General features: G+C 36.5%; 1 protein-coding gene across 1 annotated transcript in view; it reads right to left on the reverse strand.

Moving 5' to 3' along the window:
- Positions 1 to 14,074, reverse strand: part of SAAL1 (serum amyloid A like 1) — a 35,486-nt gene extending 21,412 nt beyond the window's left edge. Inside the window, exons 1-4 of the mRNA XM_077114164.1 lie at positions 13,872 to 14,074; positions 12,519 to 12,632; positions 5,299 to 5,382; positions 1,986 to 2,065 (exon numbers count right to left, since the gene is read on the reverse strand). Of these exons, the coding sequence (XP_076970279.1) occupies positions 1,986 to 2,065; positions 5,299 to 5,382; positions 12,519 to 12,632; positions 13,872 to 14,003 (410 nt within the window). The 5' untranslated portion in view covers positions 14,004 to 14,074. The remainder of the gene's footprint in view (positions 1 to 1,985; positions 2,066 to 5,298; positions 5,383 to 12,518; positions 12,633 to 13,871) is intronic.

The following is a 14,074-nucleotide window of genomic DNA, read 5'->3' on the forward strand; positions in this document are numbered from 1 at the left end:
GAATGGTATGACGTCTAAAAAAAAAAAATGGTCAGCACAATACTGCCTAATTGTAATGTAATTATCTTGGAACGCTGAATGAAGCTGCATCTGATCTATAGTTTTTTTTTTTGTTTGTTTGTTTTTTTTTTCTCTTATATATTTTTGTACTTTTTATTTTTATTTGTGTTTTCTCTCTGTGTTATCACTTTATTTCTTTTTCTGTTGTAGTGCTATTTCTTTCTCTAAATCGATGCATATGTACTGAGAAATGATGACCATACACCTATGTGATGATATTAAGAATTACTGATTGCATATGTAGAATGGATTGATTTCTATTGTTCTGTTAGTTAATTTTTTTAATTAATAAAAAAAAACCAAATTATTAAAATTAAAAAAAAAAAGCCTTTATGAGATACAAATTTACATATAGTTAAAGAATAATTATAAAGTAAATACTCATGTTTCCAAGAAACAGAACAGTGTTGCACATGGTAGCTCTCATGTGTCCCTTCCAAATCAACAATGCCCTCTTTCCTACCATAAATGACTACTATTTTGAATCTCCAGCAATGAGTTCTGTGCTTTGTGCCACAGTTTTATTATTTTAATATTTTGGTTACTTAATTTTGAACTGTATACAAATTATACTATACGTATTCTTTTGAGTCTTTATTCTTTTGTTCAACATTATGTATATCTGTGAAAGAGACCCATAATGTTCCTGTAGCTGTTCTTTGATTCAGTGCTGTAGAGCATGCCATCGTGTGAACATAATTTATTCTTCTAACCTACCACTGATGGACATTTGGGTTGATTCCAATTTGGAGCTATTTCAGGCAATGCTCCCATAATTTTTGTATGAGTATGCTGACATACAGGGTTTCTCTTTCTGTATACCTATAAGTAGCATTGCTGGGTCATAGGATATGAGTATCTTCCAACTTGATGAGATAATACCCAACTGTTCTAAAATGGTTAAACAAATTTATATCCCATCAGCAAAGTAAACAGTCCATTAGTTAATTTTAAGATAAGCATCTAATTAAATGAAACAAATACACGTCCCAATTTACAAAACTTATCAGTCTACCTCATTAACAGATTTTTGATAGGGAACACCAGAAACCATACATAATCCTGAGTTACTTATTCCATGAATGATTGTAAATTACTGAGGAATACATTGAGCTAGGATCTTGAAGTCCTTTCATACTTAGAAAAGGTAATCATTTCTTCTTGTTTAGAAACACAATTACTTGAACACTCCGATAAACCTTTAGGGCCATACTCTAACAAGGACTCTGCCTAAAACAGTTTCTTTAACCTGTTTGGGGCAGAAATTTCTTTGGAACTCTGATTAATTTCAGAATTAATTTATTTCACAGACCCTGTGCCTAGAAAATGGGCACGACCACAAAACTTAGCATATAGTTTCAGGGTACTCTCCAACCTCCTAAAGTAAACACTAGTGTTTCCAGAATTAACGAAACCTTCTGCCAAAAATTTTTCTGCAAGAGAAAAAGCATGAGAGTCCTAATCACGGAGGTTATTCTTTATCTTCTAGTATGCTGGCAATTCCTACCCCTTGATCTATTTGCAGCTCTCAGGGTGTCTCTGCCCAACTAATCTGGTTTTTGCAGAGTTAGCTTTCTGGGCTTGTGGATTACCTGAACCTAAAATGTTTTGGACTCTGGTCAGCTACCCCTACCTCCAAATTTTGTCCCACTAGTGCTTATTTTATCTGGCTTATCCCCTGCTGACAATTCAGGTCCCCTTTCTACTGATTAACAAAAAATAAAAAACAGATCTAAACCCTGGATCATGTCCATAAATAGCCTGGAAGCCTCCAGCTACCATTAATATACAATAAAGTTACTGGAAAATACTCATCAAGAGAAGGGAAGTGCATTTCATAATATTCTTTCTCCTGTGCATAAGAATTTCCTTAATAATATGAAATAAGAATCTGCTAAAAAAATAAAAAAAGTATTAAGACTTACCCAAGATTTTTATCACTGCTGATAGACACACATATCTCCTGGAAACAGGCCATATTGCCCAAAATTCCCACACAAATTTCCTGCCAAAAAAAATTTCACAGGTCACAATGGTTCTGAAGTGAAACAAATATACACAAAAATAACAACCTGAGTAAAATTTTTACTGAGCCAAGTGGTGCAGCGATATATAGATATACAGAAGTTCTACCCTCTAATTTTGACAAGTGTACAGAATTTTGAAAAAGGATGAAAGACACAGGAAAAAGAAAGATCAATAAAGGTAGGAGTTATATGTTAGAAGAAATCATACAGATGAAATGAGTCTTAAATGACTGGTAGGATTGAGATGTGCAAACAAGAATAAAGAAGACATTCAAAGCAAGGGCAGGATGGTTAATACAGTGGAAATAAAGAAAGTAGCCTGGTTAGGCACAAAAACTGGAAAAAACACATAAGTAAATACAACAGATAAAAAGGATCAGGATTATTAAGGGCTTTGAGCACCATGCTGAAAAGTTCAGACTTAATCAGGGAGGTTATGTGGAGCCATGAAGGCTCTTAAGAAGGGGGGGACAACTTGGTGAAATGATATTTTAGAAAGATAGTCCTGTCAGCAAAATGCATAATGCATTATAGTAAAAAGAAGTTTAAGAGAAGTTAAATATCTACCTTAGTAATAACAAATAACATTTATTTCACACTTACTAGGTCAGGCACTACTCTAAGCACTTTCCAAGTATCATTTCATATAATTTATGAGGTACTATTATTAATCCATTTTTCAGAATCTGAAGCACAGAGAAGTTAAGCAACCTCCCCAAGATCTCCAACTAAAAGAAAGCAGAGCTCCACAGCTTGAGCATTTAACCACCATATTGATACCGCATCTCAGGAGCCAAGATGAAAGATGAGGGCTTTGATGAGGGTGATGATGGTAAGCATGGAAAGAAATGAAGCTGAGGGAAACTCAGAGAGTGAAGCAAAATAATTTGAGGTGGGAGGCAAAGAGAGAAAGCAGTTGAACATGACTCCTGGACTTCATGTAGCCTTATTTCCTCAGTCAGAAATGTTGGTTCCATTGACAGGAAAACTGGAATAGAAAATTACCTTAGGAAAGGGCACAATTATTTCAAGCATGGGAGCATAATAATCACTCAGAGAGCTTACTGAAAAGTCCTACCCCAGATCTACTGAATCCACATTCTGTTTTTTTAGCAAGTACCCCGATAATTTAATGATAAATTTGATAAACACTAAGTTAGGACATAAGGAGTTTTGGATTTAAAAATGCAGCATGTAAGTGGAGAACTCCTGATGCATGTTTGAGATATAGCACCAGAAATCCAAAGGGAGGCTAGGGCTTTAATCCCATAGGCACAGAGTTGCAAATGAAACTTGTAAAGAGTGGAGGAATTCCCTAAGGGAATGAATATAAAGAAAACAAGAGATCAGGTTCGACACCATAGAAGGAGTCCACACTCAGTTATGGGAAGAAAGAGAAAAGCCAATGAAAGTGATGGAGAATAAATGAAAAGGTAAGAGACCATGAGGGTGAGGGGGCACAGAAACCATAGGATTAGAGAGGTGACCACCATATGGGTGGTCAAATGGAAAAGATTAAAAGTGAGGGCAGAAAAGAAACAAACTCTCATCAACTGAACAGGAATAATTAAACTTCCAATCAAAAATCAAGTTTCTCAATCTTGGCTACTCACTGGAATCACCTGAGGCACTTTAAAAGAGAGATGCTTGGAGTTTCAAACTTAGAGATTCTATATTAATTGATCTGGGGTACCACCTGGCTCAGGATTATTTCAAATTCCCTTGGGCAGAGCTTCTCCACGTTTGGCCCCAGTCCAGAACATCACTTGAGAACCTATTAGAAATTTTAGGCCCTATCCTAGACCTACTGGATCAGAAACTCTGGGGGTAGGCCCAGTAAACAATGATTTTGGGCATGCTGAAATTTGAAGGCCACCGTCCTAGGTGATTCTAACATGCAGCTAAAACTGAGAATCACTGCAGTAAACAAGCAGTGGCTGGTGGGCATATACAATAATAGGACATTCCTGAAAAGTGTCATTTCTGACATAAGCTTATTTCTTTAAGTATTAGTCATGTTGTAATCTATTTTAGTTAGAAAAATCACTTAACTGTCAAATCTTTACATTGACTTAAGGATCCAAGGAAAAAGTGGTTCATCAGATCCCAATTCAGGTACAACATTTTACTAAGTAAAAATTTTGGGCAGCCCACGGTGGCTCAGCAGGCAGAGTTCTCACCTGCCATGCCAGAGACCAAGGTTCGATTCCCAGTGCCTGCCCATGCAAAAACAAAAAATTTAATTCACCATTCAATTTGTAAACATACACTACAAAATTACACACTTATTTATAATCTCAAAGAAAAGCAAAACAGTACAATGGCTATGACTTCCACAGGCCTAGGCTGAAATCCCAGCTTCATTCCTTCCTAGTTGTCTTACCCTGCACCAATGTCTTAGTGTGAGACAATTTTTATCTGCAAAGTGAAGATAATACCTATCTCACAGGAATAGTACACCAAACAGTAACAGTTATTCATAATTATAATTTCTTAATGGATATTTACTCATTACCCATGACATGCAAAGCACATGGCAACTTAAAGTACAGTACACCACACAATACATAGAGATGAAATGAGAGATACAGATAATTGTTCTTGGGAGTTTACTATCAACCACAGAGAGTTTACTTAGTTGGAAAGGGCTGAAAGAAAAGAACCACCTGAGATAAAAGATGTGACTAGCAGGAGATTGAAGGCCTACAGATGGAGACAAAGGGATAGCACTGGGAACTGTAAGCTCCAGAAACAAGTCCACAGACCTGGCTAACCTAGAAAGATCATCTGGAGGATGGGTTTTATGCAGAAAAGATGAGTTAATTTCAGACTGTGTTATGTTTTGAGCAAGAAGCCACGTTTAGAATGAAAGTTCTAAAGAAGGGAAGATTCTGTGGGTACAAAAGAGCAATGAATTGAGAGATGGGGAGGTCCAGGCACTGTTCCCTTTTCTGCCACATATTAGCAGCATAACTTCTATAAATTACTAAACCTTTGTGGTTTATAAAAAAGTCTAGATTTCCCAGGTCTAAAACTCTATGACCTAATAATTTCAAATAGCACAATACCAAGTACCTGGTAAATGTTCAATACACATTTGCAGACTGGTTTGTTGCCAGTAAGAAAAATAAAACAAATTAAAGAAGGGGAAATGCAAGACTACCCAGCACTTCCCTCCAAAGAGGAAAACTGTAGAAATGTACATACTTACTCTTAAACGAGGACACTTGGATTTGGCCAATACTCCCATAAATATGTCAGGAGCATTAAATTCTTGGAGAAATAAAGCCACATCCTGGAAATAAAAATGATTATTGACTTGGGTGCCAATATTCCTCTTAAAACCCCATAAGTTAGGCAACCATAATAAAATTTGAATTCCATACATATCTCTTTGCAGTGTTACAGATCCATGAAAAAAAGCAAACCATAAGGTTAGGAATTGTATCAATAGACAAAAGTAATGTTAGAGTGTCTTCATGGTATCTGATCCCGACACAATGGAACTATTCCATAAACAAATCTAAATTAACTGTGACACTCCAGAGAACTATACTCCTTTTCCTGTCCTGAATATATTTACCTTAATGATATTTCTACCCACCAGGACTTCACATTAACTCATTCAAACACATTCGCTGATTGTCAGAAATCATGCTAGAAGGTGAAGATAAGGGAAAAAGAGTAAAACTTATAAATCCAGTCCTCCAAAAATTTAAAACACAACATGGGAAACAGGTGAAAACTCCTATTTAATGGTTATGTCCAAAATTAAAACTTGTGTTTCCAAAATTCTAAACAGACAGAAAATCTGACTAAAATGTAATTGTGACAGCTTCACACCTCCTTCCTATACAGTCTACCCAGTCCACAGTATCTAAAGAGGCATACCACATGGGTGAATGAACCACACAGAAGTGGACACCATGACCTAAATGGGCCAAATCTCACCTATAATATGGGACACTAAACAATTAGTTGTGGGTATTTGCAAAAATATACAAATAAAATCAAATTTCCAACTGGTCCTTAACACACATTTTCCAAATTTGAATTATACCTAGGATGGTTTAACTTAAATACTGGCTTACATGAAAATTCACTTTGAAGGACCCTAAAGAGCAATGCAGTTATCTTTGGGGGCACCCAAAGAACAAGGCAGTTATCTCCCAGAAGAGTTGAAAATGAAGTAGTCTAGGTGCCTACTGACTAGGAAAGACATTCTGTACCTATTAAGAGACCATGGTCAGAAGCAACTGTTAAAGAAGCTGAAAAAGATCACACTTCAATTAGAGATATGAACGGATTTGGTTAGAACTAAGGTAAATCAGAATACGGGGTAAAGGATGAGACTGGCTGTAGTTTAAAATGTCAACTTCTGTGTGAGACCAGAGGAAGAGATGTTTATTTGGTACAAATTTATATTTTCTTAACAACACATTATTTAATTTAACCTGTATGGTCAGTTTATTTAAACAACATAATTATATGAAACCTACAATAGTGAATGAGATCTTGTTAGTCTGGACAGGTTAATGTAATGCCCCAATACATCCCAGAGTATTTTGAGCAGAAAATAAAAAAGCATTTGCAAAGGCTCCTTGAGGGACTGGGGAAAAAATTAGGAAATATTAAACTTCTCAACCTCAGGAATTCCTGGTACTCTTATAAGCAGTAGGTACTTCCAATTTAATAAGTAAAGCCCATGATCTTGGAGTCTGCCCTTATGAAACTTTTTCCACAAAGGAGAGGCTAAGCCTACTTATAATTATGTCTAAAAGTCACCCCCAGAGAACCTCTTTTGTTGGTCAGATGTGGCCTCTCTCTCTCAGCCAACTCTGCAAATAAACTCACTATGCTACCTGCTACGTGGGACATGATTTCCAGGGATGAGCCTGGCCCTGGAATTGTGCTACCAAGAATGAGTTCTTGATCAAAAAGAGGGAAAGAAAAGAAACAAAACAAACTTTCAGTGGCTGAGAGATTTCAGAGTCAAGAGGTCATTCTGAAGGTTATTCTTATGCATTATATAAATATTCCTTTTTAGTTTCTAGTGTAATAGAAAAGCTATAAGGAAATACCTAAAACTGGTGAACTGTAATCCAGTAAACTGAATTACTGATGATAATTATATCAGTAAGGTTTTATCATGTGATAATGTGATAAAAAAAACCTTATGACTGAAAAACCTTATATTTTTCATAAGGAAAACCTTATGACTGGTACTCCCTTCATCCACTATATGGGTAGATGAGTAATAAAAAAAAGACTAAAAAAATAAATAAATAATGGGGGTAGATATGGGATATAAGATGTTTTGGATGGTCTTTTAATTTTTATTTATTTAGTTATGGAGTAATGAAAATATTTTAAAATTGATTGTGGTGATGAACGTATAACTATATGATGATACTGTGAGTCACTGATTGTATACTTTGGATGGATTATTTGGTGTGTGAATGTATCTCTATAAAATTGCATTTAAAAAAAAGAGAGAGAAAGGCCTTGATCACAGAAAATGTTTCCAAAGATACATCTCAAATTTAAAGTCACTACAGCAAGTGCTCTCCACTACAGGCATGAGTGATGCTCATATGGGCAACTCTGCAGGGATATATTTATTGAATGACAGTGAATAGTTTCCAAAGTAACATAAAGGTGACTTAACAACATTAATAACAATAATAATGGCAGTTAACATCCATTGAGCAAATATTAAAGCAAGGTACAATTAAGAGCTTTGCATATTATCTTATTTAATTTTCACAAAACCCCAATGAAATAGTTATTATTAGCCCCATTTAACAAATAAACAAACTGAGATTTTAAAAGGTTAAGCAAATTCCCCAACAGTCAGTTGGGACACGGTCAAGATTTGAACCCAGATGGGTCTGACTTGTGGCCATGCTCTTAACCATACACCACACTACCTCTCAGGTATTCATTCATTCATTCATTCTTCATCAAATATATATGGAAAAGTCTAAGTAATGGGCACTGTTTTAGGCTCTGGGGACACATCAGTGAGCAAATCAGATAAGATGTCAGTCTCAAGGAGTTTGCATCCTGGGCGGATAAGACAAACAAACTAAAAAGTGTTACAAAGAATATAAACAAGATGGTGTATTTAGAAAACAGGAAAAGGGGGGTTACTTCAGATCTGATACCAGAGATGGTATCTCTGAAGAGGTGACATTAAGCTTTGACGAGAAGGAATTCAAATCTATTAGGGAGCACAGAGGCTCAGAACCACCACTGAATAACAAGAAAAATGTTATACAACAGAGTGAACAAGGTTCCATCGGAGCACAGATATAAAAAAGTTAATTCTGCATGGAGTGTCTAGGGAGCACTACAAAAGAAGCGATATTAAACTGGGCCATAAAAGATGAGAAGGATTTTGCCAACTGGAGGCCATTTCAGTCAGAGAAAGCAACATAAAGCATGGATGTATAAAGCGCATGAAGTATCTGGAACTCTCCTGGTCCTGCTCACTGAATTCATGGTCACAGAACAGCAGGAAATGAGGCTAAGATGCAGTTTCATTGGAGGTGCTTTACTCCAGAGACCATGGTGATTAACAGAGAGCTCTGCTCTACAGAGGTGCCTGAAGGGCTACCTAAAGGGGCAAAGTGGAGGCCAAAGAACATGGCCTTCCCCTCCAATAACCTCTTTCAAATGACTACTCTCTACTTTTATCTATTTTATATTTTAGGATTTTACATTAAGATTTCATTTGAAAATCAGTTCAATTTCATTAAAAACATATATATTTTAAACTACAGCTTCTCAATAGTTGATAGAAGATAGAAAGTAAACTTGAACAATATTCGCAAACTTGACCTAACTGACACTTACAGGACACTTCCTCCAGTAACAACAGAATATAAATTCTTTTCAAGTACACATGGGATATTTAACAAGATTGACAAGGTTTGGGGCCATAAAACAAGTCTCATTACATTTAAAAGGATTCAAGGCATACAAAGTATACTAACCTACCACATGGAATTAAATTTGAAATCTGTAAGAGAAAAATATTTGAAAAACCCTCAAATATGTAAAAACTAAATAACACACTTCTAAATAACCAAGGGATCAAAGAAAAAATCATAAAGGAAATTGCAAAGTATTCTGAACTGACCGGATGAAAACATAACATATCACTACTTGTGGGATACTGTTAAAACAGTATTTAGAGAGAAATTTGCAGCACTAAATACATACATTAAAAAAGAAGACAAGGGGTCCAAGGGTAGTTCAGTGGTAGAAATCTCACCTGCCATGCAGGAGACCCAAGTTCGATTCTGGGTCCATGCATTTCCCCAAAAAAAGGCCAAACAAGCAAAAACAAACTAAACAAAAACCAAGCAAACAAAAATTCAACAAATGGTGCTGCAATTATGGGATACTCACATGGAAAAATAATGAAATGTGACCCTGCCATACAGCATACAAAAAAATAAAAATTAAAAAAAAAAAAAAGAAGACGGTTCTCATGCGGGAGACCTGGGTTCAATTCCTGGCCCATACACTTCCCAAAACAAACAAACAAACAAGCAAAGAAAGAAAGAAAAGAAAAAAGAAACAAAAACCCAAAAGAATTAAATGTGACCCTGTCATGCAGAATATAAAAAAAAAAAAGAAGACAGACCTCAAATCAGTGATCTCACCATGTTCACTGGTAGACAGACTCAGTCTCGTTCATCTGTAAATTCTACTCCAATTGAACTACAGATTCTACTTAATACCAATTAAAATCCTAACAGGCTTTTTTTTTTTTTTAAAGATGTTGACAAGTTGATTCTAAACTTAATAAGAAAATGCAAAGGACCTAGGAAAAGCAAAACAACTCTGAAGAAGGAAGCTGGAAGGCTAATAGTAACTTCAAGATTGATTATAAAGCTACAATAACCAAACTGTGTGATATTGGCATAAAGACAGAAAACAGATCAATTAAACAGTAAGAGTCCAGAACAGACCCATACAAAGGCAATTCAGTGGAGAAAGGATAGTCTTTTCAACAAATGAGCTGGAACAACTGGATAACCATAGGAACTGGATAATCAAATTTACTTCAGCATATACCTCATACTATATACAAAAATTAACTCAAAATGGTCTATAAGCCTATATGTAAAACCTAAAACTATAAAACTTCTATAAGAAAACAACACAGAAAGTGAACAAACCTCTCCCCCTACATGGAACATGATTCCCAGGGATGTAAAATCGCCCTGGCAACAGGGGAAAAAATTTCCAAGATTCGCCAGGACCCCACATCATGGGATTGAGAAATCCTTCTTGACCAAAAGGGAGAAGAGAGAAATGAGACAAAATAAAGTTTCAGTGGCTGAGAGATTTCAAACAGAGCTGAGAGGTTATCCTGGAGGTTATTCTTATGCTTTCTATAGATATCCCTTTTTAGTTTATGGTGTATTGGAGTGGCTAGAGGGAAGTACCTGCAACTGTTGAACTGTGTTCCAGTAGCCTTGATTCCTGAAGAGGACTGTATAAAGATATAACTTTCACAATGTGACCGTGTGATTGTGAAAATCTTGTTTCTGATGTTCCTTTTATCCACGGTATGGGACAGATGAGTAAAAAAAATATGGATAATAAATAAACAAGTAGATAGATAAGTAAATAAATAATAGGGGGGATAAAGGGTAATATAAATTGGGTAGACTGAAATACTAGTGGTCAGTGAGAGGGAGGGATAAGGGGTATGGGATGTATGAGCTTTTTCTGGAGTGATGCAAATGTTCTAAAAATGATCATGGTGATGAACACACAACTATATGATGATATTGTGTGCCACTGATTGTACACCATGTATGGACTATATGTATGTGAAGATGTGTCAATAAAAATATTGTAAAAATTTTAAAAACAACAAAATAGGCAAAAAGTTTGAACAGGCAAATCACCAAAAAAGATATAAGAATTTCAAATAAGCAAATAAAAACACCTTTAACATTTGAATTAACACAATAAGTCATTAAACACCGATTAGAATGAATAAAATTTTTTAAATTGACCATACCAAGTTGGTAACAATATGGAGGAAGTGAAACTGTCATACATTTCACGTGTAATGTAAAATGGCTAAAAACAAACAAACAAAAAAGCCTTGGAAGACAGATCACTAGTTTCTTAAAAAGTTAAACATACACCTACCATATGATCCAGCCATATCACTCTAGGTGTTTACCTATGTGAAAGTATATGTCCACACAAGTTCACAGCAGCATAATCTGTAATAAACTGCAAACAACTCAAGTATCTATCAACAAATGAATGGATAAATAAATTTTGGCTTATATATACAATGCTCAGCAATAAGAAGGAATGAATTATTGGTATACACAATATGGATGAATCTTTAAATAATTATGCTGAATGAAAGAAGTCAATTAAAGTATGATTCCATTTTATAAAACTCTTGACAATTCAAACTAATCCACAGTGTCAGAATGCAGCCCAATGGTTGTCTGGGGAGGGGAGAAGCAGGGAGGTGCAACAAGGGGCACAGAGAAACTTTCTGGGGTGATGGGTATGTTCTCTATTCTATCTTGATTATGGTGATGGTATTATGTATGCCAAAAACTTCTTAAGTTTTAAATATATGCAGATTTTTAAAGTCAATTATACATCAAAGTATATGCAATTTTTTGTATCAATGATCTCAATAAAGCCTTAAAAAAAACAATAAAAGGATAAAGACAATGACCAGCAACTGACAATTTTTAAGGAAAAAGAAAACAATTAAATCCATGTTTTAGAAAAAAAGGTAACTTGGGTAGCACTGCAGAGAAGAGAAGGGAAGTGAAAGAAACTAAAACAAAGATCTAAATCAGAAACTGATTGCTAAAGTCCAAGTAATAAACTGAGAGATTATATAAATTAAATTATTCTTTTTCCTCTATTTCTTACCCGTAAAATGAGGGTACTACCTATATGTCACAAGGTTGAATAATATATATGAAAATGCTTTTTAAGCTATAAAGTATGTTACAAACACTAAAATATTACTGCAATTATATACACGTAATTCCTACTCATCCCTTCCTTTTAATTAAAGTAGCACATCAGTGGTCTCCTAACTCTCAATGTGCTCTCAAACATAAGGCCAGAACTCTCTTTAGGTGGATAAGTATTAGAATTTTCCTGGATCATAAACTTTCTAGCATTCATGAGAGCTATATATTTATACCAAAACTAATGAGAATTAGCTCAGATTCTCCGCCCTTAAAAGACAAAAGTTTAACATTTGTAGCTGATTTCATTCTCTGCACCATATATGGGTTTGATTACAGGAACTAAAAGATTGGGGTTTTTCCTCAGAGTGAAGGACTGAATCCATTAATCTATTCACCACCTCCTCACCCGACAGTCTTTTCAGAGTTTCATTAGCAATGAAACCCATACCTCATCCATTGACATATCCCATAGTCTGCAAACTTCATTCTCCATTTCTTCATCAAGCTCCATCTGCTGCCCCTCATCATCTGAGCCAGATTTGGTGTTTTCAGGGCTAACAAGCTTTGGAAACATAAAGGAAGAAAAGCAGTGAACAGTTCTATCCGTAGTACTCCCCAATATTATCCTAGAATAGTTTAGAAGTGAAAAAAGGAGTATTCTCAAAGTATCTTATTTGAAAAAATCTTGTTTAAAAAAATTAGTTGCTTGGGTAGATCTATTCATGCGACATACATGCCTAATGCTGCATGGCATTACGGCAGGAAAACAAAGATACATAAAATATCCCTTGCCTTCAAACAGTTCAGAGTAAACATGTAAACTGACAATCACAACAGAAAAGGCTAAGTGATTCAACTCAAGTGAAATAAAGTGCTATGGGAGCAAAAATGACGGAAAAATGACCTATGCTTGGGAGAAACTAGGGGATAAGCATTTCATAGGAGACAACATTTGAGCTAAGTCTGGGGAGGAAGGACAGAAGTGTATTCACATGGCAAGAAAGCACAAAGGTTGAGAGTTAAAAGGCCTAACTGGGACAGGTGAGGCTGATGAGGTTGTAGAGCCTTGCACCGCAAATTAAGAAATCTGCAGTTTTCTTCTGTAGGCAATAAGAATCAATCTTTTCTTTGGGAAGATTATCTTGGCAACTTTGTAAAAGATGGTCAGGAGAGAAGAGACTGGAAGCCAACAAAACCCTTTAGGGAAAACTTGTGATGAGAATCCACATTTCCTGAGAGCTTCCCATAAGCCAAACACCACGCTAAGCACCCTATGGCCATTATAATCTCACTTAACCTACACAATACTACTACGATACAGGTATTCTCATCCCATTTTATAAAATAAAATAAATAAAAAAACCGGTTACGTGACTTCCCAAGGTCACACAGCTAGTAGGTTTTGATCTCAGAGTTGTATGACTTCCAAGTCACCAAGTACTCTGCTACATCAAAAGTCCATGAAACAGCTCACTACACCTTGGGCTTCCGGACCAGGAGCAAAAACTCGAGCAATGAATTTATGTGGTCATGCACTTGCGTAAAATTTACAAAAGCAAAATTTATTGCCCACAAACATTCCAGCATCCCTGCCATTATACTTCCCTCTGTGTTGATGGACACCCAAGCGTCCACAAGCAGCTTTAGGGTCCTGCTGAGACTGCCAGGACCCAAGGCGTGAGCCCCTGCGGCGTGCGCCAGGGAGCGAAGGGGTCGGCGCGGGGATGGCGTCCCCCAAGGCAGAAAAGGGGCTGCGCAGAGACGCACCGGAGCGGTCTTGCGAGAGCGCGAGTTTCCACACCTGGATGAGCCCGCTGAGGACTCCGAAGAGCCAGTGCTTGCTGTAGACTGTGCGCCCTATGCAGTCCCCTTCGGCCCCCTTCTCTTCATCCTCCACACTCAGGAGCGGCGGCGGCGAAGGATTTCGGTCCATACCTAGAGCACAACGGGTGCGCGGGAGGCTCGCCGGAAGCCACAGGAGACTCGCCGGAAGTCACAGGAGGA

This window comes from Tamandua tetradactyla, chromosome 8 (genome assembly GCF_023851605.1).
Source record: "Tamandua tetradactyla isolate mTamTet1 chromosome 8, mTamTet1.pri, whole genome shotgun sequence".
NCBI classification, from domain to species: Eukaryota; Metazoa; Chordata; class Mammalia; order Pilosa; family Myrmecophagidae; genus Tamandua; species Tamandua tetradactyla.